General features: G+C 55.9%; 1 protein-coding gene across 4 annotated transcripts in view; it reads left to right on the top strand.

Annotated features, from left to right (window-relative positions):
* The window catches only part of Slc12a3 (solute carrier family 12 member 3), a 32530-nt gene extending 7594 nt beyond the window's left edge, over positions 1 to 24936 (top strand). For 3 of the 4 annotated variants that reach the window (XM_047529497.1, XM_047529498.1, XM_047529495.1), the window contains 18 exons: positions 316 to 400; positions 1308 to 1462; positions 1542 to 1649; positions 2008 to 2131; positions 3742 to 3843; positions 4701 to 4856; positions 5276 to 5375; positions 5711 to 5822; positions 6055 to 6195; positions 7594 to 7700; positions 8933 to 9015; positions 10325 to 10402; positions 11041 to 11142; positions 12408 to 12519; positions 15242 to 15328; positions 15965 to 16100; positions 17759 to 17826; positions 23924 to 24936. In XM_047529497.1, the coding sequence (XP_047385453.1) occupies positions 316 to 400; positions 1308 to 1462; positions 1542 to 1649; positions 2008 to 2131; positions 3742 to 3843; positions 4701 to 4856; positions 5276 to 5375; positions 5711 to 5822; positions 6055 to 6195; positions 7594 to 7700; positions 8933 to 9015; positions 10325 to 10402; positions 11041 to 11142; positions 12408 to 12519; positions 15242 to 15328; positions 15965 to 16100; positions 17759 to 17826; positions 23924 to 24065 (1998 nt within the window). In that variant the 3' untranslated portion in view covers positions 24066 to 24936. Of the gene's footprint in view, positions 1 to 315; positions 401 to 1307; positions 1463 to 1541; positions 1650 to 2007; positions 2132 to 3741; positions 3844 to 4700; positions 4857 to 5275; positions 5376 to 5710; positions 5823 to 6054; positions 6196 to 7593; positions 7701 to 8932; positions 9016 to 10324; positions 10403 to 11040; positions 11143 to 12407; positions 12520 to 15241; positions 15329 to 15964; positions 16101 to 17758; positions 17827 to 18985; positions 19021 to 23923 lie in introns of all 4 variants that reach the window. The other variant, XM_047529496.1, reaches the window with a different exon arrangement.
* Positions 24937 to 25190: the final 254 nt, after the last annotated feature.

The raw sequence follows: 25190 nt of genomic DNA, 5'->3' as shown, positions 1-25190 counted from the left end.
ACCTGGAGTCCAGCAGGCTGACAAGGGCCCTGCCATCCTGGCCCCTCCTCCCCTCCCCAGACCCATCCTTGGCCCAGGGTCCTCCATGCCCAGGTCTGGAGCTGGGAGATCTTCTCTCCCACCCTGGGCTCCCTACACCCTGGACGTGGCCCCCGTGCCCTGATCTTGGTCATGTCCCTCCGGTGTGAGTCCTCAATCACAGGTGCCTCTCTGTGCCAGAACCGGCTCTGAAGGGCCAAGGTCAGGGGTCGACCTTGACAAGGGCCGGGGCCCAGAGGAGGCCCAGGGCTGCCTGACACGCCTTCCCTGCCGCAGGACCCTGCGGTGGCCATCCCCAAGGGCACACTCATGGCCATTTTCTGGACCACGGTCTCCTACCTGGCCATCTCAGCCACCATCGGTGAGTAGCCAGCCTAGCTGGTTGGGGCAGGGCAGGACCTAGTGCCACCTGCAGGGCTGGTGAAGCCCAGACACTGGAGGGGGTCACAGGGTGGGGTTTGACCCTAGGAAGAGCTGGATCAGGAAGACAGGGCAACCCTTGGAAGTGGGTCCTGAATCCTACCTCTGGGGCATCGTCACCTTGGGAGTGACCAGAGCAAATTCATAGCAAGTGGGCCCAGACCAGGTTCTTCTGGTCTCTTCAAACACTGAGGTTCCAGATTTGCAAGGGTGAAGATCCTGCAGGACGCACCATGCTCTGAGCCTGGGCGGGTGCTGGCGGCGATGATGTAGCAAACGACGTTCCACTGCCCAGCCCTTTACCTAGCGCACCACATTTAATCTGGTCACTAAGGAGAAAATGGGGGCTCAGAGAGGTCGAGGGACCTGAACCCCTGAGCACTGGAGCCAAACTTTGATCCAGGCCAGGCAATTCCTGACTTGAACGGAAACCCTCACAGGCACACCCATTCCCAGGGACACCTGTGAAGAGGGAGTCCACAGTCCACCAAGGGATTTGGCTAGTTTAGGACCATTCAGGGCCTGAGACCCAAGACTCTGCTTTAGAGAGGACACTGGGCAGGTTACTAAAGCTCTCTGTGGCCCACAAAATGGGAAGGACAGCAGCGTAGCCGCAGGGCCTGCCCCCGGGGTTGTCGTAAAGAGCTTCGCGCGGTGTCTGGCACATGGGCTGTTCCCCTGTGTGTTAGCTGTTCCCCTCCCCTCCGCCCCTCCCCCTCCTCACGATTTTCATGTGATAAAGGAAGAGCCGACCTGTCCACAGCTTCTCGCCCCCTGCAGCAGTGGCCAGCATGTTGGGGGCAGGACAGGAGGGAAGGGAGACCACCCACACCCCCGCCTCCTCTCAGGCTCCTGCGTGGTGCGCGATGCTTCCGGGGACCTGAACGACACGGTGACCCCTGGCTCCGGGGCCTGTGAGGGGCTGGCCTGCGGCTACGGCTGGAACTTCACCCGGTGCTCCCAGCAGCACGGCTGCCGCTACGGCCTCATCAACTACTATCAGGTGCCCGCTCTGGCTCTGCACTGGGAGCCCCGGGTCGGGGGTTGTGGTGGCCCCAGCTCAGGCCCCACCATTCCCACAGACTATGAGCATGGTGTCGGGCTTTGCGCCCCTGATCACAGCCGGCATCTTCGGGGCCACCCTCTCCTCGGCCCTGGCCTGCCTCGTCTCTGCTGCCAAAGTCTTCCAGGTGAGGCTGCAGGAGGGGACCCAGGTGAGGGAGGGCTCCCTGGCGACGGCCCTAAAGACCCTGAGGGGTCACGCGACGGGCGTCTAGAGGAAAGAGATAGGGCCAGGCAAAGGGCCCCTGGGGGAAGCAGCCCCTTCCTGTGGGTGGCCCAAGGCTCACCTGCGCTTCCCCCAAGAACGCTGCCCGCAGCCCCAGGAGGGCGAGCACGCCCATTGAACAGGCCAGAAGTAGGGACCCAGGCGGGGAGGTGCCCGCTGATGTAACGGAGGGGACCAAGCAGGAGCTAGAGCTCAGAGGGCCCTGGGAGGAGAGGGGCAAGTGCCAGCCAGGGAGTGGCCACAGTGTCCGGCGCCCGCAGTGCCTGTGCGAGGACCAGCTGTACCCACTGATCGGCTTCTTTGGCAAAGGCTACGGCAAGAACAAGGAGCCCGTGCGCGGCTACCTGCTGGCCTACGCCATTGCTGTGGCCTTCATCATCATTGGTAAGAGGCTGCCGGCCCCGCCTCCCGACCCAGCCTGGCTCCCCTCTGCTTCTCCTCCAGCCAGGCCCGGTCAGTGTGCACCCAGAAAGTGACACTTTCTTCACTGCTGGGAGTCCCACTCAGGGACGGGCCCGTGCCACGCCTCTGAGCGGACTCTGCACCTGGACAATGGCTCTGAGTGGGCGAGGCCGCGCCTGGAAGGAGGCTTTGGGAGGCACACGATCCTCCCGCTGCCCTCCTCAGACAGAGTGCTCCCAGCCACGCCGGCAGCGGCTTGGCTGTCTGGTTGGAAGAAATATTACTGCTCTCCCTGGCTCTGCATCCCTCCCCCTGAATTCCCAGACCTAAGTGAGCCCCCAGGACACCTTTGGGGCACAGGCCACTCAAACTGGCCCCTGACTTGAGCTGATACGCAGGGCCAGGCCAGTGTCTTTGGGGGTGTGAGCTAGCAAACCCACTTTCTTGGCCTTTGGGCTTCCTGGCAGGAATCAGGTAGATTGACTTTCCACCCTGGCTGTGCCACTTGGTGGCTGTGGGACCTTGGGCTTCACTTCTCTGAGTCTTGATTTCCCCATCTGCAGAATGGGAGCAAGAGTGCATAACAGGTGAGCCAGAAGTGGGCAGGGAGAGCACAACACACACACTCGCACACACACACTCACACTCACACACACTCACACAGGTGCTCACGTCCGACACTTCCTGATTAACGCAGTAAGGAAGCACCAGGATAGAAGTGGCCCCACCGAGCACAGGCAACAGCCATGCTGGGATGTCCATGGTCCTTCTCCCTATGCTGCAGCTTCTGGGCCCCTTCCTGCCAGAGCCAGATCCCGGCCACTCAGCCTGGCCTCACCTGTTCCCAACCGGTGAGACTTGCCCTAAGGGTCTGGTCACTGCTACCTAAAGGGAAGCTCTCCAGGTGCTCAATACTGGATCCTGAACCAAATGGAGAGGTGGCAGGCGACCACCAGGGCACAGAAAAGTCTAGGCAGGGCTGGCATTCCACGAACCCACCCTTGCTTCCTGCTCGCCCCCTCCTCTGGCTCGGAGCCCTTGCCCTGGGCTCTGGGGGTTCTGATCTCAGGACTATGATCTCAGATGCTCTGGGGCCAGTTCTCGTGGGATTAGATGGAATCCTCTGCAGAAGCACCCGACACATAGGAGGCGCTTGCCTTGTTTGGGGATCCCCAGAGAGGCCCTGAGATAACGCTCCACGTGCACAGGTCTATCTGGGGGCTGCTGGGGGCCAGTGACAGGGAAGGAAGGAGCTGTCTTGAGTGGTTACGATATGTTCTCAGGGGTCCTGGGTCACATGGCAAAATGTATTCCTTACTGTAATCTGTGGTCCAAAATGTCCCGAGCCCTGCCCCTGGTCATCCCGTAGCCTGACGGGTGCATGCCCACGCTCCCTCATCCTCTTAAAAGTTGGCAGCTTTCAGGCTGTAAGACACCATCCCTTGGAGCTTCACAAGAGGAAGGACCCATTTCACAGATGAGAAGTTGAGACTGACAGAGCCTCGTGGCCTGCTGGGGTCCATCCTCTGGGGAGGGCCCGGGGTGGTAGTGAGGGTTGCCCGACAGGCTGTCCTTTCTCTCTGTCCCTGAAGCCGAGCTCAACACCATTGCTCCGATCATCTCCAACTTCTTCCTGTGCTCCTACGCCCTCATCAACTTCAGCTGCTTCCACGCCTCCATCACCAACTCGCCCGGTGAGCAATCCCTGCGCCCTCCACGGGGAGGCGCTTGAGGGCTGGGCTGGGGGTGGGGAGGACGGCTCCTCTCTTCAGGTGGAATGATGTGGAGAGAGGTTCCTCTGCTAACACCAGCGGCGGCATTTTAAAAGCCAGGCCCTTGCAGGGTGTACTTTACAAGGGTTCGTTGATTGGTTACAGAATGTAGAGGTTTTTCTAGTCCTTTCCTTCAAATTCCCCAGAGAGGGAAGAGAGAATTTCCCAAAGTCAGACAGGGTTGTCATATACAGTACTGCAGGTTGTGCACTGCACAGCTCTAGGGAGGCTGTTCAGATCCTAGCAATGAGATCTCATGGATTTCTATGTTTTTGATGAAAAACTGCTGGCAGATGGCAGTAAAGAGACTTGAGGAAGCCCAATTAGCCCCAGATTGTCACCTTTTTCATCATTCACAAGGTGCATGGTGCCTTGGAGTTGTGCCCTGGGGCAACTCTCACTAGCTGGTGGCCCTGGCCTGGCCTGGCATGCAGGGATGTGGAGCAGAATTGTCCCTGCCCCTCCCTCTTGCCACAGGAGCCTGGGGAGCCAGAGCCATTGCTGATGCAGGACGTCCCATGGCCATAGCTGGCCAGAGTTGGATGCTTCCTCCCGGCGTGGTCTGTCACCAAGGATCCACTGGCCAGTGCAGGCATGTGGTTCTCCCCAGAGCCTCCAGGCCCAGCCCTGGAGGAAAGGCAGGCGGGGCCCCTTGGAGTCCCTGGCCAGCGGGCACAGTTGGGACCCTGGCCCTGGGCACCAGGGCCACTGCTGCCCAGCACTGCCCCAGAGGAGGTTCCTGAGTGCAGGGCATACTGCTGACCCCGGCCCCCGCCCAGGGTGGAGACCCTCGTTCCGGTACTACAGCAAGTGGGCGGCGCTGTTCGGGGCGGCCGTCTCCGTGGCCATCATGTTCCTGCTCACCTGGTGGGCGGCCCTCATCGCCATCGGAGTGGTCCTCTTCCTCCTGCTCTACGTGCTCTACAAGAAGCCAGGTGCCCTCTGACCCCCGAGCCCAGAGCTCGACTTAGGGACCCCGGACCGCCTCGCCAGCCCTGAGGGCCCCCAGTGGGCCTGTAGGGCCTCCCGCCTAGGCCCCAGGGGTGGCCAAGGGTGATGCTGGAAGGCCAGGTGGACCACGCCTGCACTCTGCAGGCCTGTCGGCAGCCATCCTGGGTGACGGAGCCCTGAGACAGGAAACCCAGCTCAGGAGGGAATTCTGCACTTGACCCTGGGCTTTCTGCCGGGTGGGAGGCCCTTTCCTAGAGTTTGGTACCTTGTGCAGGTGGGGCCTCCAGCCCTGCATCATTAGGGACCCAACAGTGGGCTGTCCACCTGCTGGGCGGCCGACTGCCCTCCCGTCACAAATTGGAGTGGTTTCTAATCTTGCTGTCCCCCACGCTCCCACCCTCAGAGGTCAACTGGGGCTCCTCGGTGCAGGCCGGCTCCTACAACCTGGCCCTCAGCTACTCGGTGGGCCTCAACGAGGTGGAAGACCACATCAAGAACTACCGGTGAGCAGTTCTGGGGCCCCCCGGGGCCTGGAGCCAGGGTGGCTTGGCTCTGCCCACCTCCGTGGGCAGCTGGTCTGGGCAGGGCGAAGGAAGAACACTAGGCAGGGGTTGGCAGCCTGAGCAGTAGTGACAAGGGAGACCTAGGGCGATGGCCTTCACAAAATCTGGAAGAGCTCTTGAGTCACAGCCAAGAAGATGAGTCGTGAAGCGTGCAGGGTCCTGCCTGGGGCCACCGGGGTTCAGGGTGACCTAGGAGGGGGCAGAGCGGGGGCACCTGCCCTGGGCATCCCTGTGGGCTCCCTCCCGAGCTCAGGCCCCTCCCTGCCCCTCTGCAGCCCCCAGTGCCTGGTGCTCACAGGTCCCCCCAACTTCCGTCCTGCCCTGGTGGACTTCGTGGGCACCTTCACCCAGAACCTGAGCCTCATGGTCTGCGGCCACGTGCTCATCGTGAGTGTCCCTGTGCTGCTGGGTGGGCGCAAGCAGAGGCTGGCCAGGGCGGCCCCTCTCCCCTGCCGGCCTCTCCTCTTCCTTCCTTCTTCCTCTCCCTGCCTCCTTCCCTCCCCACTCTAACGGAAAACGGGCCTCTCCAGATGCTCCCAGCCCGTGCGCCAGGAGGGGGACGGAGTCCCGGGTCAGAGGGCGAAGGCAGCCCCTGACATCACCCACCCCGCCACCCCAGGGTCCCCGCAAGCAGAGGGTGCCCGAGCTCCGGCTCATTGCCAACGGGCACACCAGGTGGCTGAACAAGAGGCGGATCAAGGCCTTCTACTCCGACGTCATCGCCGAGGACCTCCGAAGCGGCGTCCAGATTCTTATGCAGGTGCTGTGGCCGGGGAGCCTCCCTGGGGGGCTTCTCGCCTCAGATGTGCCGGGAAGGCCGAGTCCTGGGGATCTGGCTTACGCCCCCGTTTGCTGCAACAGGAAGCCCCGCCCTCTCTTGTGTCTCCAGATGTGCTCACAAGGGGCATGTTCTCAGCCTTGGGAACTGGGCGACTCATGTGGAGGCCCGTGGGGTTCTGTGACATTGGCCAGTTCCTGGTTTTGTTTTTCAGTTTTTTTTTTTTTAATATAATTTACATATAGCAAAGTGAAAAAACACTAAGTGTAGAGTTCAATACATGTTTGTGGGTCTAGATGCCATCCAGTGGCATCTGACTGGCACTCAGCTCAAGAGTTAGAATATTTTTGCTCAGGATGCAGCTCAGTGGAAGAGCAGCACTTACCTAGCATGCATGAGACCCTCGGTTCAATCTCCAGTACTGGAAAAAAAAAAAATCTAGAACATTCCACGTGGCCATTCATTTACTGCTCAGTTTTCTAATGTAAAATGAGGCCCATGGATAAAATAATAATGGTTGCTGATTCTAAATCAACATATGAGAATTCTCTTAAACAGTTCAAACTATTTCTCAAAACTAAAATATAAAACGCCTGGGTCTTTTTGTGGGGTTATGAAAAATATTTTGGAAGTCGAGGTGATGGTATTGTGAATTCACTAAACATGGTGAACGTGCTGAATGCCACTACACTGTATCTTTTGTGTTTTGTTTTGGAGTTTTTTTTTAATTCTTCGAATTTTATTTTTTTGAATTGTACACTTAAAAATGAGTTTGCTATGCGAATTTCACCTCAACATTTTCTAAATTTTAAAGAATTAAAAAGAGGAAAGAGGTGGGGGCAGTGGCACATGCCTGTAATCCCAGCAGCTCAGGAGGCTGAGGCAGGAGGATCAGGAGTTCAAAGCCAGCCTCAGCAACAGTGAGGTGCTAAGCGATTCAGCGAGATCCTGTCTCTAAATAAAATACAAAATAGGGCTGGGGATGTGGCTCAGGGGTCGAGTGCCCCTGAGCTCAATCCCTGGTACCAAAAAAAATTTAAAAAGAGGGGAGAAATATAAAAGCTGTCTGGATTAGATGACCCAGGAGTACTCCAAATTTGGCTTGCACTGTGAGAAATAATTTTTTAGAGAAGCAGGAACTGGGCAATTCAGAACTCAAGAGACAGTGCAGCCTGAACCGGGCTTGCAGGAGCCCCTGGGGCAACCCTGTCTGTAGCTCCACCTTCTTGTGGTGAGTCCAGGTGGACAGGCCCCCAAAACGGGGATGCATGGAGGGAGGGCGACTGGGCTGAAGATAGCCCCACCCTGGTCACTGGCAGAGCCCAACAGCTGGAGCCTGATCTCCAGCCCCAGCCCTTTGACCAACGCCCTTCACCACAGGCCGCAGGTCTGGGGAGAATGAAGCCCAACATTCTGGTGGTTGGGTTCAAGAGGAACTGGCAATCCGCTCACCCGGCCACCGTGGAGGACTACATTGGCATCCTGCAGTGAGCCAGGGCACGGGCGGTGGGGCCTGGGGTCTGTTGATTTGGGCCATTGGGGTTTCCTGGATCTGGGGAAGTGGACCAGAACCAGTGGGGACGATAGAAGTTGAGTCCACTTGTTCAAGGTCCAGGGAGTGTGAAGTTTGGCAGGGACCAGGAAGGTGTAGGACAACAGGGAACAGTGGGGACTGTGGTGAAATGCACTAACCACTCCTCCCCATGCAGAAATATGGGCCCCCCTGTTGCCAGATCTTTTAATATTTCAGAGTAGCTGCAAGTGTAGGTTTGAGCTCAACATCCTCCGTGTGGGCTTCAGAAGGCCCCCAGGCAACCAGCTTAGAGAGCTCTGAGAGGGTGTCACTGAGCAGAGCAGTGAAACCAGGTCCCCAAGGACTGAACTCCCTGGGGATTTCAGAGTGGACTCCACACTCTGTTTCCTTCAACTCTTTGCTAAAAACTCCTGCTGGGGTGCTTTTCTGTGCTGATGTTGCACGGAGGCCAAGTCTGGAGACCAAGGCCGGAGGCTGTGCGTGCAAGGCTGAGAGTTGACGCCCTGGGACCTGCTAACTGCTCCGCGGTCTGCTGATCACGTTCGACCAGCTCAGAGCAGCCCTCCCACTGCCTCTACTGAAACTGCATCAGGAGGTGGTGGAAAACTGTCGCTGGGCTCCCCCAGCTGCAGCGTCCTAAGACAGCCGAGGGTGTGCGTGGAGGAGTCCCAGGACACACCGCTGGGCCCATGACGTCACACTGCTGCGGTGGCTGCTGTACACTGTGTCAATCAAGCAATAAGTAGGGCATGGCGGGCGTCTTCTAGACATGCGTTACAACAGCCTAGGGCACGGGAGAGGCCTGTCCTGTGGGCACGCCTGCCCTTCCGTTCACGGTCTCAGCTGTTTAATCCCCAAACCAGCGGGTCGCTTCCTTTGTTGTGTGGTGGGGGCAAATCGTCCCATTTGTGCATGTGTCAGGTGGCCATGATGCTGAGCATTCCCCGGCTGCGGGCAGAGTCTGAGGGTTAACCCAGTACTCCAGGAGGACAGGGTGCGACTGGAAGCCAGGCCCGACTAAGTGCCCCGAGGGGTCCCCTGGACGCTGCAGTTCTGAGGCCCAGAGGGGAGGAGGGGCATGGTGGGAAGCAGGGCCAACTCTGGACATCGGGCCTCCCGGGAGCCGGGTCACCTCCTGGGTGGAGCTGGGGCTGCGAGGAGCCTGATGCTGCCTCCTCTTTCCAGCGACGCCTTTGATTTCAACTTCGGCGTGTGCGTGTTGAGGATGCGCGAGGGGCTGAACATCTCCGAGACCATGCAGGCTCACGGTGAGTGCACGCCCTGTCCCAAACCGGAAGGGATCCCAACAGTTCTGGAACTCGACTTCTTTTGAAGTAGGACAGAAGAGGCTGGACACCCGAGGAATTTTCAGGAAGCGGGTTTATGGGAGGCAGGGTTCAGAGGTGGCTCTCGCTGAAGAATTCTTCCTCCGAACAGAGATTTTGGAAATTCTTTGAACTTTATATCCAGTATAGAGGGGCTAGGGGAAGGGCTTGGAGGGTCACAGGACAAGTGCTTTCCGTTCCATCCTCTAGACCGGACGCAGGTTTCACAAGTTTTCACCCACAAAACAGAGATGATATCTTTTTGTACAATAAGCTTGCAGACTAACTCTGTCACAGCTTTTGTGTGCAAACCTGCATTTACAAGACAGAGGAAACTGCCAACCACAATAACCGCTGCAGACATCCTGCTGATCTGTGGCAAGAGAAGCTTAATTATGGCCAGGGTCTTTGGGATGGGGGTACCTCTGCTTCACCTGAAGTGGTGGAGGGAAGAGAGGGAAAATTCAGAAGGAACGAAAGGTCACAGACTCATAGAACATCAGCCCTCAGTGGTCCCTTAGATACCATCGGGTTTCCAGGGGTGGAAACTAAGGTCCTGGGGAGGGGATGTGACCAGCTCAAGGTGACGCTTCCAGCTGAGGAGCTTGTCCACGTGAAGACCTCAGAGTAGGAAAATACTCACCTCAGGCTGTGGAATCTGGATGTTTTTGTTCTCCAACGACATCTTTGGGGGCGCGGAACAGGGTTGTGTCTTACAGTCGAAAATCAAACACGCAGACCCTGAATCCACTGGGAGCCTGGCAGTGGGACTCTGCACTTTGTGCAGGCAGGGAACAGGTCACTGAGGCGAGGGTGCGCCTGGCCCAGGGAGCTAGGCAATAAACACTTCCGCAACCAGCACTTGCCAAGTCGGCAACCGAGCTCACATTGTGGGTACAGAGGCACCAAGCAGAGCCTCTGTCCCCGGGGCAAAGCAGACACTCACGCCAACACAGGTCATCTAGCGTCTGGAGGAGACAATGGGGGTTCTGGGGAGGCCTTCGGGGACGAGAGGCCTGGCTGGAGAAAGGCTGCTCCCAGCTCAGGGGCATCCTGGCTCAGCCCTGAGGCAGGGATGAGCTGAGCCTGTAGGAGGAGCCGGAGGAGCCAGGGTCAGGCCAGGCTGGAGGGAGCCGGCCCGGGTGCTTGGGACGTTCTTCCCAGTGTTCAGGGAGCCCTGATAGATGAAGAGCCCTTGGGCGCCCCCGGGTGAGGAGAGCCTGCAAACCCAGCTGCCCCCCGTCTTTTGCAGTTAATCCCGTGTTCGACCCTGCGGAGGACGGCAAGGGAGCCAGCGCCCGCGGGGCCAGGCCATCTGTGTCGGGCACACGTCAGTCTCCACCCACTCGGAGGTTCAGGGTGTTCTGGCCCAGGCGGGCTGCTCCTGGCGGCCACCTGGGGACTTGGCCGAGGGCAGATGGTTTTTCCTTGTGATAGCAGTGTCTGAGTAACTGGGTTGAGTAACCGGGTGGACTTGGCCCTGTTGAAGAGTGCTGGTCCTGGTGGAGAAGCTGGGCTCCAGGACCCTAGTCCCCTGCAAGGCCCCTCTTGGGCGTGTTCAGGGGCAGAATGGCAATCTTCTTCCACTTGGGAGGCAGGGGAACCTGCAGTAGGCACGGGGACCCTGTAGCATTTGTGAAGAGGTGGGAGAGCATGATTCCTACCAGTGGGCGGCCCCGGGGGGCACTGGGTCTCCCTGGCCCCTAAGTGCCCACCAGAACCTGGGGAGAGAGAAGCTGGGAACCAGGGAGGGGCATGTGTCAGCCTGTGCATCCAGGGCCCAGTTCCTGGGCCACATGCCTGAGAATCCGAGTCTTGGCACCAGGAGGGAATGAGCTGGGCTCTGGCCAGGCCTGCCCAGGGGGTCTGCTGCTGCGGCCACACCCTGGGGTGAATGGCAGGCCCACCTTACGGGGCAGCGAGCTGTCTCCAGCTGGCTGGCCTGCTCTGACCCATCCCCTCCTGCAGTGGACCCTGAGGCCCTGGTGCGGGAGGAGCAGGCCAGCACCATCTTCCAGTCGGAGCAGGGCAAGAAGACTGTGGACATCTACTGGCTCTTTGATGATGGAGGTCAGGACTCCCCAGATACTGGCTCCCCCATGCCCTGGACTGCCCTCTCTCCCTGTCCCTGCAATCTCTTGGCCTGTCCTTCCTGGTGGGCTCTCCTTAATGCCTCTGCTTGGATCTGGAGTCCAGCAAAGTGGGCAGGGGCCCCAGACCCCTGAATAACTAGGTTTAATAACGGATGGGCTTAGCCAGGGAGCCTGCCTGGGCCCCTGTCCCTGGCCTCCTGCCTTTTCAGCTGTGAAGTGGGGAGGTGAGCTGAGGTGGACAAGAGAAGAACCTTCTCACTGCATAGTCCTTGGCGTCCCAGCCACTGCCAGAGTCGGGGACATGGGCCAGTGCACAGGAGAGTGATAGGAAGGCTCTTCACAGAAACACACCTCTCCTGTTTTCCTTAAAACAAGACTCTCGTCTTTATATTTCCCACCTTTGACAGAGTCATAGCTGGAGAGAAAATATCCCTGCTTCTAAAGAGTACAACCAAGCTTCAGTATTCCAGGTTCCCACATCCGTACTTACCACCCAGCACAGGCCGAAAATATTCAGAACTGGGGACAGACTTTTTCCTCACCATTATTTCGAACCAGTGAAATCCATTTACGAAGATTTACAATAGAGCTGGTATTCTAGAGACAATTTAAAGTACACGGAGGATGTGGGTGGGAGATGCAGGTACTATGACCTCTCATATACGGGACTCCAGCACAGGTGGACTCAGCATGAAGGGGGTCCTGGACACAGTCCCCTGCAGACCGCGGCGGACTGTATATTCTATCAATGACAGATAATTCAGGCTGAGCACTACCTACCGATGTCTGGCCCTGTTCTCTAACCTGACGCAATCTCTTTTACAAACGAGGAGACCAGGGCGTGGAGGACGAGGCCTTGAAACACGGGGACTGGTCCTTGGCCTCACTTGGAAGGATGACAGGGAGGATGCAGGCTCCGACCCAAATGTTCAATTTTCTGGAAATGCCATCGACATAGATCTCCATATGCAATCCCCCCCATTATCCAGTGCCAGCTTGTGTATTTGAAAACACCAAAATAAATAAATAAATAAGATAAAAATTAAAAAATAAAAACACCACTGGCCAAATAGGCACTGGGTACCTTGGCCACTGGGGTTTAGTCCGGTGAGCTCTTAGGCAGGTAAGCTGAGGTCCAGAGACAGGAAGGGGTCTGCCCATGGTGGCACAATGGGACAGAAACCTGCCAGGAGCTGTCCCCTGAGAATTTTCCTCTTGGTTTCTGGGGACCCTCCTTGCCAGGCCTTACCCTCCTCATCCCCTATCTCCTTCGCCGCAAGAAGAGGTGGAGCAAATGCAAGATCCGGGTGTTCGTTGGGGGCCAGGTCAACAGGATGGACCAGGAAAGGAAGGCGTAAGTTGGAGCCCCCACCTCCCCGGCCCTCCCCCACCACCCTCGGGTGGGCCTTGGAATCGTCCCAAAGCTCAGGCAGGGTCTCTCCAGGCCGCAGGGATGGCGACTGGAGACAGGGTGTCTGGCCAGGAGAGGCTTCTGTCCATTTCAGGGATTGTTAGGACTTCCTGTCCACCTTTAACCAGATACCAACGCCCTGGTCTTTGCTATGACGGAGAGGGAATGTTGAGATTTAAAATCACAAACTGCTCAAGGAGAAGCCTATGTGAAACGAAGTCCCCTTCCTCCTGAGAAAGGAAACAGGAGTTAGAATCCTTCAGGGTAACGTCCCCAGAGTGCGGGACACAGGCTCAGGGAGACGAGAGAGACGCCCTGAGTGGTCAGGAGATAGGGCAACACCATACCACTGATTCTTTTGCTGAGAAGTGATTTTTAACTCCCCTTCAATGCTGTGACTGATTTGGTGGGAAAAGGTCTTTGTTTAGTGTTGGTTTGTCCTTCCCCTCAATAGCCATGATGAGCTCCCTGTCTAAGCAAGAGGAGCAGGCCTGGGCTCACAGGGTTGACCAGAATTTAGTGGCACTGGTTTATTTACATGGATTTTAATTATCATCTCTTTCTGCCATGACATGCTAATTTCTGTTTAAACTTGTAATATAAAAATTCCTTTTGAAATTTATCTTAAGTGTATTGGTTGGTTTTCATTACTATATTGAAATACTTGAGGCCATCTACTTTATAGAGAAAAGAGGTTTATTTTGGCTCATGCTCCTGGAGATGCAGGTCTAGGGGTTATATCTGGTTTAGCCTTCTTGTTGGGCAGAGTCTCAAGGTGGCACAAGGCATCACATTAGCAAGAGGCAGGGAGGGCACAAGAGGGTGTGTGCATCCTCTTCATATAAAGCGACAGGATTCAGTCGGGGAGCTTCTTATTCAGTCCTAATCACCTCCCAAATTCACCCCCTCCCTGCAAACACCACAGTCAGATTAAGTTTCCACCCCCTAGTACCTTTTGCTGGGGAATAAATTTTCAATTTGAGCTCAGGGGACAAACCATATTCAAATCATGGCACTCATTCAGAACACGTGTTGCTCTGTAAACAGATAAGGAAGTGGATAGTGAGCAGGTGGCCCGCGGGCAGCAGCTGCAGGCAGGTGGAGTCGGGCAACTGCCGCTTTACAGCAAGGTCGAGGGAGATCCAAGGTTGTGGGATGGCATCTGCGGTTCGCCCCGTCATAGTTAACAAACCCTTGCACGGGGGCCTCTAGTGTCCTTTGCAGCTGTCCTGGCGGTGACACCACGGTCGGGACAAGCGGGGAGTCCTGGCCACTGCCCTTGCCCTGTGCGTGGGTTGTGCCATGATCTCTTCCTCTGCTCACCCCAGCAGTCCCATCTCTCTGTTCTCGCCCTGCTGAGGACTTGCCACTCAAAGTCCCTTCTCTACAAGCCTGAGGACAGCATTGCTTGGGAACAGTAGCTCTGGGCCTCTGGGGTCTCTAGAAAGTGCAGAGGCCAAGGAGGCTGTGTCATGGCCTCAGCTTCCCGTCCCGGTTCTGGGCAGGAGGAGTTCAGCGCAGCTGGTCAAGCTCGAGGCCGTGGTGCAGCCTGTCCTTTGCACAGAGGTCAGGAACAGTCCTCTGCCACCAACTCTCTCTTCATGGGCCACATGACCTGCTCTCTGGGTGACCCCAGAGCAGGCCTACGCTGCCTCCTGCCCAGGTGCTGCCCAGGCCTGCTGGCCCCAGCCACTGCCACACACCAAGATGGATCTGCCCAGCTCTGCTTTCAAAATCCTACTCCCCCAAGTTCAGGAACCAGCAGTCGCTTGACTGCTGGGCCCAGCTGGTCATTCAGGCCGGTCTTCCCGTCCCAGTCTCCCAGCATGCGCCAAGCTATCCCAGCTGGCTCTTCACTGTCCCTGCCCTATGCATTGCTCCCCTCCAGTGAGTCCAGCGGGCCCTAACGAAGGGGGCACATTGGAACCGTGTGCTGCCTTACCAAGACCTGTCCTACCAGGGGAACTGTGACTGAAGGTCTGAAGGTTCCTTGGGTGGTTCCAAGATGGACTCTTGGGCTGGGATGTATCTCAGCAGTAGAGCTCTCACCTAGTGACTGCAGGCTCTGAACTCGATCCCCAGTACAGCAAAAAAAAAAGGACATTCCCCCGCCTGACACCCTTGGCCCTTTAGCGTTCTTCCCCACCATGCGCCGCCCAGCGGGCCGTCTTCCCTGACTGCTGCACACCACAGTGGCTTCTCCTCTCCTGTTAGATCAAGTCCATGCCTGTGGCCTGCCCCTCCTGCTTCTCTGCCCAGTTCTTTTGTTGCCTCTGGCACTTTTTAATTTCTCGTTTCCAACCTTCCTATTCCTGGAGGCCGGGAAGCCTTGTGTCCCCTGGGAGCTGGTTAGAAATGCAGAACCCCAGGCCCCAGGCAGACCAGCTGAATCAGAACCCACACTGCCACCAGGTCTCAGCAGAGGTGTAGACACCTTAATGTTTGAAAGGCACGAACACAGAGGTGGCCACCAGATGCTTGGGCAATTCTGGTCAGGCTTTTCCATGTCACTTGTCATGAGCTGACCTGCTCGTCTGTCCCTTCTCCTCTGAGTGTCAATGCCATGAGGCAGGATGGGGTCTCTTTTGCTCACAGCTCTAAACAGTAGGTGCTTAATACAAGTTGAAGAAATGAATGCTTTTTAAAAATCTGCCTCTGTCCCCAGGATCATTTCCCTGTTGAGCAAGTTCCGACTGGGATTCCATGAAGTTCACATCCTCCCTGACATCAATCAGAAGCCGCGGGCTGAGCAGTGAGTTCTCTGGGTCGGGGGATCCAGGCAGAAAGGCCAGCTGTGTGCCCTGCAGACCCACTGCCTCCCGCACCCGTGCCACCCCACTGGCTCTTCGGCTGCTGCTCACTCAGGCCAAGCACCATACTCGGGGGTCTTTGCTCGTCCAGTTGCGTTCAACCCAGTCCCCCAGCTGCATAGCTGGGTCCAGGACAGATGCATCAGGCCCTGGCAAGGCCTTCCCTGCCCTGTTAGTCTCTGTCCCAGGATTCCGTGTAGACATTTACAAATCCTCCTCTTTATATTTATTTGCCTCTTTTTGCAGCAGGGCAGGGTCCCAGGACGGGGCACAGTCTGACTCAGAGGCTGTTGTGTGGCTCAGAGCTGGACACAGACCGTGCCCAGTGACTGCGTGCCAAGTGGAGGGGCGGGGGGGGGCAGGTAGAATCCGGGTCCATCACTGTGGACGGCTCGGAGAAGTCTGGCGGAATGCCAGGTATGTGTCAGAGCTGAATTCCACACAGAAGCCGCTTCCATGTAAAGGGCAGTATCTTTGGCTTCCACCCTGGGTCCCGGTGCACCACCTCCAGCTCCTCCAGGAACCTGGTTTCTCTGGAGATGGGGCCATCTCACCGGCCTCTCCTGCTTTCTTTCCAGCATCAAGCGGTTTGAGGACATGATTGCTCCCTTCCGCCTAAATGATGGCTTTAAGGACGAGGCCACTGTGGCTGAGATGAGGCGGGACTGCCCGTGGAAGATCTCCGATGAGGAGATTAACAAGAACAGAATCAAGGTGTGAGAGAGAGGGAAGGGCCGTGCTGGGTGGGGGTGGGGCCCAAGGCATGCCACCAGCTCAGGCCATGTGTCCCTTGGATCAGAGCTTTCTGAGCCCAGCTGCCCTTGACTCCAGCCTCTGTGGTACCCTCAAGCCACAATGCTTGGGCTGATGGGTGACCGACTGTGAACTCAGTGCTGTTCCTGGCACGAGAGCCTGATCCTTCTGCCATTAATGCCCCTGGCAGTGGCAGGGAATAGAGATTAGGGACACTGCTAAACACCCTACAGTGCACAGTCTGGTTCCTACAACAAAAAATTGTCCACCCAAGCTGGGCGCACTGGCATATGCCTGTAATCCCAGTGGCTCAGGAGGCTGAGGCGGGAGGATGGTGAGTTCAAAGCCAGCCTCAGCGAAAAGCAAGGTGCTAAGCAACTCAGTGAGACCCTGTCTCTAAATAAAATACAAAATAGGGCTGAGGGTGTGGCTCATGGTAGAGCGTCCCTGAGTTCAATCCCGGGTACAAAAAAAAAAAAACCCTGTCCACCTGAAATGCACATAGTGAGAGGCTGAGAATCCCGGACGTGACTAACTCACCACCTCAGTTTTCTGTTCTCTAAGATGGGGTGACCCCTTTGTTAGCACAAAAAGACCGGGCAGGACACAAAGGAAGTTCCACACAGGAAGGGGATGTAGGGATGAAGTGGCGATGGTTGACCCACTTTCCTGGTGGAAAATGAGCCACTGAACATGAGGGGTGGTCTAGTGAGTGTATCAGTTTGGGCACTCAGGAAACAGATTTGTGAGAATTTGAAATTTGTTTTTACTGGGCAGTGTTTTTACTTGGAGAAGAATGGAGGGCCTGGGGTCAGCGTTTATCTCTTTCCCTTCAGGGTCCCATTGTCCTGTCACAGGAGAGGATTTATTTGGGGAAGGATCAATGCTTTGGCTTCCTTTCTGGGACTGTTCTGTCATTGGGAAAGAATGCACTGGGAAAGCTACCAATGAATGGCTTGCTTCCTCACTCCCTTTTCTCAGGTCTCACCAAGTTGGGGTTTTTCCATTTTCCATATCTGATACCTGCCCCTTCTCTTGAGCATCAGTCCCTTCTAAAGAATGTAAAGACAGGCCCCACACACTCTGGAGAAGCCCCTGACCCCAGGGCTTATGCAGCCAGTTGGCACTTTGGAAAATTCTGGATAAAGTGTAATGTCCACAGGAAGTTCCCCCATAATTTGTCACAGGGTGGGCCCCTCCCTGCTCTGAGTTTCCTTGTCTTTAATGCGGAGTCTCTTCCAAGTATCAGGCCCTCTGCCTGGGGTTTCTCGTGGTTATCTCACATGACCCTCTCCTGGTCCCCTGCTCCCAGGACATTTTCTTATCAGGGAGGCCTCGTGACTCACGCAGGCTCTCTCCGCTGTGAAAGGTCAGTGCTGAGTCTTGAACCCAGTCAAGGGCTCCCTCTCCTGCTGGTCGTGGTCAGGCAAGGAAAAACGCCGGTGGCTTCTGAGAGCAGGTGAACTTGGTGCTCCATTGCTCTGAGGGTCCCGTTCCTTCCGGGGCAGGAGAGTCTGTAGTCATTTAGGAGGACTCAGTCACGTGTCAGCTGGACTTGGCAGGGGGACCACTGCTCTCAAGGATGCGGGAAGTGACTGCCTGGCTTTCCCTCCCCCCAGTCCCTCCGGCAGGTGAGACTGAATGAGATTCTTCTGGACTACTCCCGAGAGGCTGCTCTGGTTGTCATGTAAGTGGAGCCTGACTGGTGGGAGGAGCCTTCGGTGGGAGGAGCCTGTCAGCGGGCAGGCGTGGTGGGGATCAGGAAGTGGGCGGAGTCTCAGCATGTGGCTGGCCTCGCCTGAGTGTCAGCTGGCAGAGATCTGGTGCCTCACGTGTCCGAGGAGCTGCTGACTGCCTCTCCCTGTTGGGTTTGCTTTGTTGCCTTTTCCTGCCAAACCAGGTTTGGCAAAAGGGGGATCCAGCTCATTCCAGAAGCTGATCTATTCTTTTTTGGTGGGAATTGCCTAGTCCTCTTTGGCCGTCAGTTAAACCTCTCCTGATGTTGGTGCCAAGTCTGGGCAGCAGAAACAGAGGCCTACCCCAGCCCCCACTGTCGCTATTAGACCTACATCCAGTTCCAAGCTGTCCCTGCTGGGTGTCAGCTCGGGCTGAGCAAGTGGAAGGTGATAGAGGCTCAGTGGGACTTGGGCTGATCTGAGATCAAGAGGAACACTGCAGACGGCCAACCACCCTGAGCCTGCAGCTCAGAGGATGGGGGGGGGGGGGTTGACTTTCTTTTATTCCCTGGGGACAATCACTTGGAAATTCTGCAGGAAGGCCCAGAAGCCTGCAGAACCTGTTTGTTCCTACCTGGAAGCAGGAATCAACTACATAATTTGCAGGCCTCATAATACAAAATGAAAATGGATGGCCCTTCATCAGCATGCTGAGATGCAGGCCTCCTTTTCAAAGCAATGTCTCTTATATTCTCACACAGGATGTATGGACTCCCCCCGACCCCCACCCGCAGTACTGGGAATTGAACCCAGGAGCATCCTCCCACTGAGCTACATTCTTTTTATTATTTATTTTTAAAGTTAAATCTTTTTTTTTTACACAATATCTTTATTTTATTTATTTATTTATTTTTTTATGCAGTGCTGAGGATTGAACCCAGTGCCCCACACGTGCTAGATAAGTGCTCTACTACTGAGCTATGATCCCAGCCCTTTTTTATTTTGAGACAGGGTCTCACTAAGTGGCTCAGGCTAACCTTGAGTTTGCAATCCTCCTGCCTCAGCCTCCTGAGTCACTGGGATTACAGGTGCGCACCACCACACCTGGCTAATAAGGTCTCTCTCTCTCTCTCTCTCTCTCTTTTTTTTCCCTAAAAAATCTCATGGTAGTGGGAAGGAGGAGGCAGAGGTGGAACACAGTGATGGTAGGTTGATAGCTGTTGTAGATGGATGGTGTGGGCATTCGACTTTAGGGCAAATATTTCACATCATGTGTTTGAATATCCCATAAATCTGCAAGGTACGGGCTGTCTTGGAGAGCAGTCACAATATCATGAGCAGAAAGTGCTCATGAAGACTCTTTTTCTCCATAGAGAAGGCCCCCAAAGCTAGCCCCACACACTGTGCTTGGAGTGTGTGCTCATGTAGAGGGGATCTGAGGCTCTGGGCCATGACCCATACCCACTCTTGGATATCCCAGGTACAGTGGTGTGTACCTGCAGCCCTAGCTACCTGGGAGGCTGAGGCAGGAGGATTGCTTGAGCCCAAGAGTTCAAGGCCAGCAATGTAGCAAGACCTGATCTCTTAAAACAAAAAAAGAAGAAGAAAAGAATGAACAAATTCAATTAGTGTTTAGGAATCACATCTTAGTCCATTCGGGCTGCTAAAACAAAATACCACACACCAGGTGGCTTATAAACAACAGAAACTTATTTCTTATGGTTCTGGAGGCTGGGAAGCACATGGTCAAGGTCCCAGCACATTCAGAGCCTGGAAGGGCCAGCTTCCTGGTTCATAGATGGCACCTTCTTACTGTGTCATCTCATGGTGGCAGGATCCAGGGAGCTTCCCGGGGCCTCTTTTGTAAGAGCACTGGTTCCCCTCAGGAGAGCTCCACTCATGACCTACTCACCCCACAAAGGTCCTGCCTCCTAAAACCTAATACCTAACGCCATGGCCCAGGGGGTAAGGATTTCAACATGGGAGCTTTGGGGGGCACCTGTATTCAGGCCATAGCAAACTGTTAGGACTTGCTAACGTTGGTCCCTCCCAGTCACTTCATATGTGCCCGGCAAGTGGGACCTGGAGAACTCCTAATACCCTTTGTAGTATGGAAGTCACTGTTGGGGCAGATTAGCGGAGAGCACAGAAGTCTACACTGGGCCCTCGCGTCCTTCCCTGGGCCTCAGCACCCTGTCCCCCCAGATGTTATCACAGCCGCCTGGCCCTGCCCAGAGGGGAGCGCCCTGCACTCAGTTCTGGTGACCACTTGCGGCAAGATCTTCTGAGTCGACCTCTCACTTGTGGAACTTTCCTGGGTCACTTAAGGCATGTCCAGGTGATGGCAGCAGGACCCTGATCAATGCGAACCCTCCTGAGCCCAGACCCCGCGTGACCACATAGGTTGCATGCTCAAGAAACGGATTCTGCCCCAAAGAGTCGGTCCTGGAGAGTTTAGAGAGGTGATGATTTTCTAGGAAGAAAGTGCTCCACGTTTCCTTGCTCTGGGAACGGTGATAAGGAAAGGGACTGTGTTTATCTCAGGCCTTTGGCCTAGCAGAGACTGTTCCCAGGGCAGAGTTGACCCAGGGTGGGGACGGGGTCAGAAGGCAAGACAGCAGCTTCATCCGTCTGACAGCTGCCAGACATTTCCTTGGGTGGGCATGTGTGCCCTTCCTTGTGCACGGGTGTGTAAACCACAGCTTTGTGCAGCCTCCTCTTTTCAGAGGAGCAGGGCTGTATTTCATCTCTGCTACGAGCAGAGTAAGTGGCCCCATTTCTCTCCAGCCTCAGTTTCTTCCCCTAATGATCCAAAGAAAAGTTATACTCAAGTATTTCCAAGATTCTCTTTCATGCTAACACGCTGTGAGTCCAGGGCTGTAAGATGAGAAATTTCATCATGAGAGGTAACCCGGGCTGGCGCCTCTCCTTTCCTCTCCCCCTGCACCCCAGGACTGCATAGGAAAAGCCCACTCCTCATGGGATTAGCTGATACAAATGGCAATGTGTCCAGGCGCCTTGGAGAAGGGAGCTGCACCCACCCTGCCCGAGACTCAGCGGCAGTTGTTGCCTGAAGGGGCCCCCAGCTCTTGGGCCTTCTCCACAGGGAGAACAGACAGCTGCATCTGTGCTACTGATCTCCAACTTGGAGGCAGGCCCGGGGTTTCTCAGAGTGCAGTCAGAGGTCAACTTCATCGGAACTGCAGGGCAACTGCAGAAAATGCAAATTCCTCAGTCCTGCAAATCAGGATCTGGGATGGAGTCCAGGACCCTGCACTCCCCAGAAATTCTGTTGTTGTTGGATTTTTTTTTTTTTTTTTTTTTTTTTTGGTACTGGGGATTGAATCCAGAGGAACTTGACCATTGAGCCACATCCCCAACAGCTCCACCCCACCCCCACTTTTTAAATTTTGCAATAGGATCTCACTAAATTGCTTAGGACCTTGCTAAATTGCTGAGACTGGCCTTGAACTTGAATCCTCCTGTCTTAACCTCCCAGATTGCTGGGATTACAGGTGTGTACCACCAAGTCTGGCTTCCCCTGGAATTGTGAAGATCATAAAAAAAAAAAAAAAAAAAAAAAAAAAAAAAAAATCTCTCAAGTCTCAGTGCAATGACATTGGAAAATCACATTACTGACATTTTGGAGAGCATGCTGGTAGCAATTTTGTACAGTCTGTTTCCAGCAGCCCTTGATTGTCAGCTTCTACTAATCAGCAGTTTATCCAGTTAACACCCGCACCCGCCCCACCCCGCCAACACACATTGGTCTTTGAGCTCGGTTGTGCTTGCAGAGCTGACAAAGCAGCCTGGTCAACCGCCCAACAGCCTTTCACTCTCCCAACAACGTGTTCCTGTTGGGACCAGATACCTCTTTCTTCCATAATGACCTCCTCCAAGTCAGATAGTGATAATCGACAGTGCATTTCATGAAGCCAGCCTCTGTGATACTCAAGGCCTCGGGTTTTACTAATGTCCTAAACTGTGTTTGAATCAACCTCCTCGATCTCATTTCAGAGAGGAGTTGCCTCAGGGCTTAGGCAACTTGCTGGGGGCCTCATGGGCAGGGAATCCGTGTACCTGTCCCCAGGTCCCTAGCAGGGCAAGACTTTGGCATCCAGGTGAGCTCCAAGAGATGCAATCTGGAACACAAAGCTCCTTTGTGGTGGAGCGGCTTTGTCTGAAGATTAGTAGCCCGAGATGAGCACATGCTGTGCAGAGGAATAAAGGCAGTCATTGACTGGTGCTGTCCCTTGAACAGGTGGACAGGTCCTCTAGGGGAGGGAACCTTGTTCTGAAGCCTGAAAGGAACCTAGGAGTCATGGGTGTTCCCTGTCCCTCATCTTACAGGGACCGGTTCCCTCATGGGCTTTGAAGTTTGTGAATTGTTACTGGAAAACAATGTGGTGTTTCTGGAACTGCCTCTCTTCAGCTTGGGGCACATCTGTTAAATCTGGAGAGTCTGGCTTTACTCTTCTCCTGTGTCTTTTTCCTGGAGAGTCCAATGAGGACGGCCGTAGCTTAATGAGATGCCCTCGTTCCCACCACGTCCCCAGTCCTCGGGACCTTGCTTTTCAGTGGAGGGTGGCGTGGTCCCGAGTGAGGCTTTGGTGAGGAATTGTGAGTACAAGGTGGCTGCCCCCTCAGCCTGCTCAGCGGGGCGTGGGGGTTGTGGTGAGCACAACCAGCTGACTGGGACCATCCCAAGGCCCTGGCTGAGTCCCTGCTCTGTCACCAATGGTCAGTCATCTTCTGCTGGTGAATCATGAGTGGAGATAGCAGCTGCTGACAAGACGGGGTGCTTCCACTGTGCCAGGTGTGGCTCCCCACCCTGTAGGCGCTTGTCCTGCAGGGTGGGACCTGGGTTCTTTGGGGAAGAGAAAACTGAGGCTCAAGGGGAGTCAGGCACTTTGCCAAAGCCACGTGGCTGAGGAACAGGCAAAGCCATGACTCAGGCAGTTTCCCTGAGGCCAGAGCCTGCCCGCCGCTTCCTCAGCGAGGAGGCCATGCCGTCCCCTGTGTCCAGGTTGATGAAATGGTGGCTGTGGATGGACGTCAGGGAACGCAGACACCTGCAAGGGCAGTCCCACCTAAGGACTGCCCCAGCCACACGGGGCGCCAGCTGGGGCTCCTCCAGGAGCCGTGCAGCCAGCTGTTGTGGCCATCCCGAAGCATTTTTGGAATTCCCAAGATGGAAGAAAAGTCACTTCCTGAAATAGCCATGAAAACATGAGTGAAGCGTTCCAGGGGCATCTGGTATTTCACGGCTCTACGCGACTCAGACGCGGGGCTCCAGAGGCGGTGGTGGAATCCGCTCCCAGGCTGACGCGGGGTGGGGGCAGGGTGAGGACACTGCCCATCCTGCGAACCCAACACGCTGGGTGGCCACAGGCAAGCGTGCTGCCGAAAGCGAGCCTGGCCTGATGCGAGTGGCCGATGGGTGGGACCCTCCCTCAAACGCACGCGGAGCCAGAGGGCATCAGAGCGTGTTCTAGCATGGGGAAGGGGCTGGGAACAGGACAGATGCAGCCTGCCTGCAGGCCAGCACGCATTCCAGAGGGCAAGACAGACCACAGATAAGTACATCGTGGATGCTTTTGAGATTGCAAAGGTCTATGAAGGCACTAAAAGAGGGTGAGAGGGTGAAGAGGCATGGGTGGCCTCCGTAGGAGAGGACGACCAGAGGAGATGCACTTAAGCAGAGAGCTGAGGGGTTCAAGGAGCCGGCCCGGCGAAGAGCTGGGGGCACTGCCCTCCCGGTGGTCATCTGCAAAGGCCCTGAGGCAGGAACACACTCGGCACTTATTTGGGGAAGGAGAGAAAGCCTCTGCGGTTAAAGAGGCTTGAGCGAGGCTGAGGGTGGGAGGAGGCGAGTTGTGGGGCTTGGTGGGGACCAGGTCACAGGGGCTTTGTTTAGAAATGCCTCAAGGTACATTTTCAGTAATGCCCTGAAGGGTAGCAGGGAGGTCTTTCTCAGGGTGGGTGAGAAGAAGGGACTCCCAAGGGAGGGATAAACAGAGTTGCTGTTCAGAAGCAGACGGCGGGCTGGGCTGTGGGGAAGACCCTGGGTGACTCCCCTCCTGTCCCCTCTTCCTTCCTGCCTTGCAGCACCTTGCCCATCGGAAGGAAGGGGAAGTGTCCCAGCTCGCTGTACATGGCCTGGCTGGAGACCCTGTCCCAGGACCTCAGGCCTCCCGTCGTCCTGATCCGAGGAAACCAGGAAAACGTGCTCACCTTCTACTGCCAGTGACTCCACGCTTGGCCTTCCGTGCCCAGCCGCAGGCGTGCGGGGCAAGCTGGAACTCGGCCGGCTCTGTCTGGGGCCCCGCCTCGCGTCAGGTCATAGCATCTGATGATCTGACTGCAGAAGATGGTGGATTCCCAAACTTTGGCTGGACCCCACGTCCACCGGAAACGTCCTTGGAGCCTCCTTTTTATGGACCGGAGAAGTAGCGGATGGGGTTGGGGGGAAAATTCCTTGGAAGAGTCTCTTTAAAATTTCTCCTTTGATCTCTATGATCATTAATCAAGATTTCAGTCTTTGATTTGTATGCAAATTGAGTCAGCGTGCTGGGTGTGTGTCTGGGAGTCTCCAGGCACCTTCCTCGGGAACCTCCTGCCTCCCGACAGTCAGGGGAGCGGGAGCCCACCCGTAGGACCTCTGGAAGCTCTGAGCGAGACAGGGCCCGCACAATATGCAGATGTCCTCAGCCACCTCTCCCTCTGGAGTCTGACACGGAGACTTAGAACGCACACAGAACCGGCCCAAACAGCAGAACTGCAAAAGCAGCACTTCTTACTGTGGGCGATGGCCTCCGATATTTTCTGTTCTGTCCTTCTCTTTTCAATATTGGTTGTGATCCACTAAAATGGTTTTTAGTGACCCACATGATTTGAAAAACAGGCTAGACCCTCCTCCGGGTCTTGAGCTTGCTCCTGCACTGGGAGCCTGGCTGGCTGGGGAAGGGCCACTGCTGGGCCTCCCTGCCTCCTGCTTGCTCATGGTGCAGGGAAGGGATAGGGCCCAACCGAACCTGTGAGGCCGGGGTGCTGGCGAGGGGAAGAGCCTGGAACCCAGAAACAGCTGAGGGGTCTGCAGGCGTGGAGGACAGAGGCGGGAAGCATCTGGTGGGAGCAGGGAGGGGTGTGAGGGGCAAAGGGTTGGAAAGGAAGGGGTAGATCAAACCCCGGAGGGGAAGAGATGGAAGAAGAGCCAGGCGGGAGGGAGGCAGGAGGTGGAGGTGGAGGTGGAGGCTGGTTCACAGAAGGGCTTTCCCGTCAGCGTGGACTGAACCCTGGAGCGCTGGCACCCACAAAGCTAAGGTACCAGAGTGGACCGTGCACTGACACCCACCGAGGGCCAGCGGGGGGCAAC

This window comes from Sciurus carolinensis, chromosome 16 (genome assembly GCF_902686445.1).
Source record: "Sciurus carolinensis chromosome 16, mSciCar1.2, whole genome shotgun sequence".
NCBI classification, from domain to species: Eukaryota; Metazoa; Chordata; class Mammalia; order Rodentia; family Sciuridae; genus Sciurus; species Sciurus carolinensis.
The sequence above is the reverse complement of the archived record's forward strand: the minus strand, read 5'-3'. Positions and strand labels throughout refer to the sequence as shown.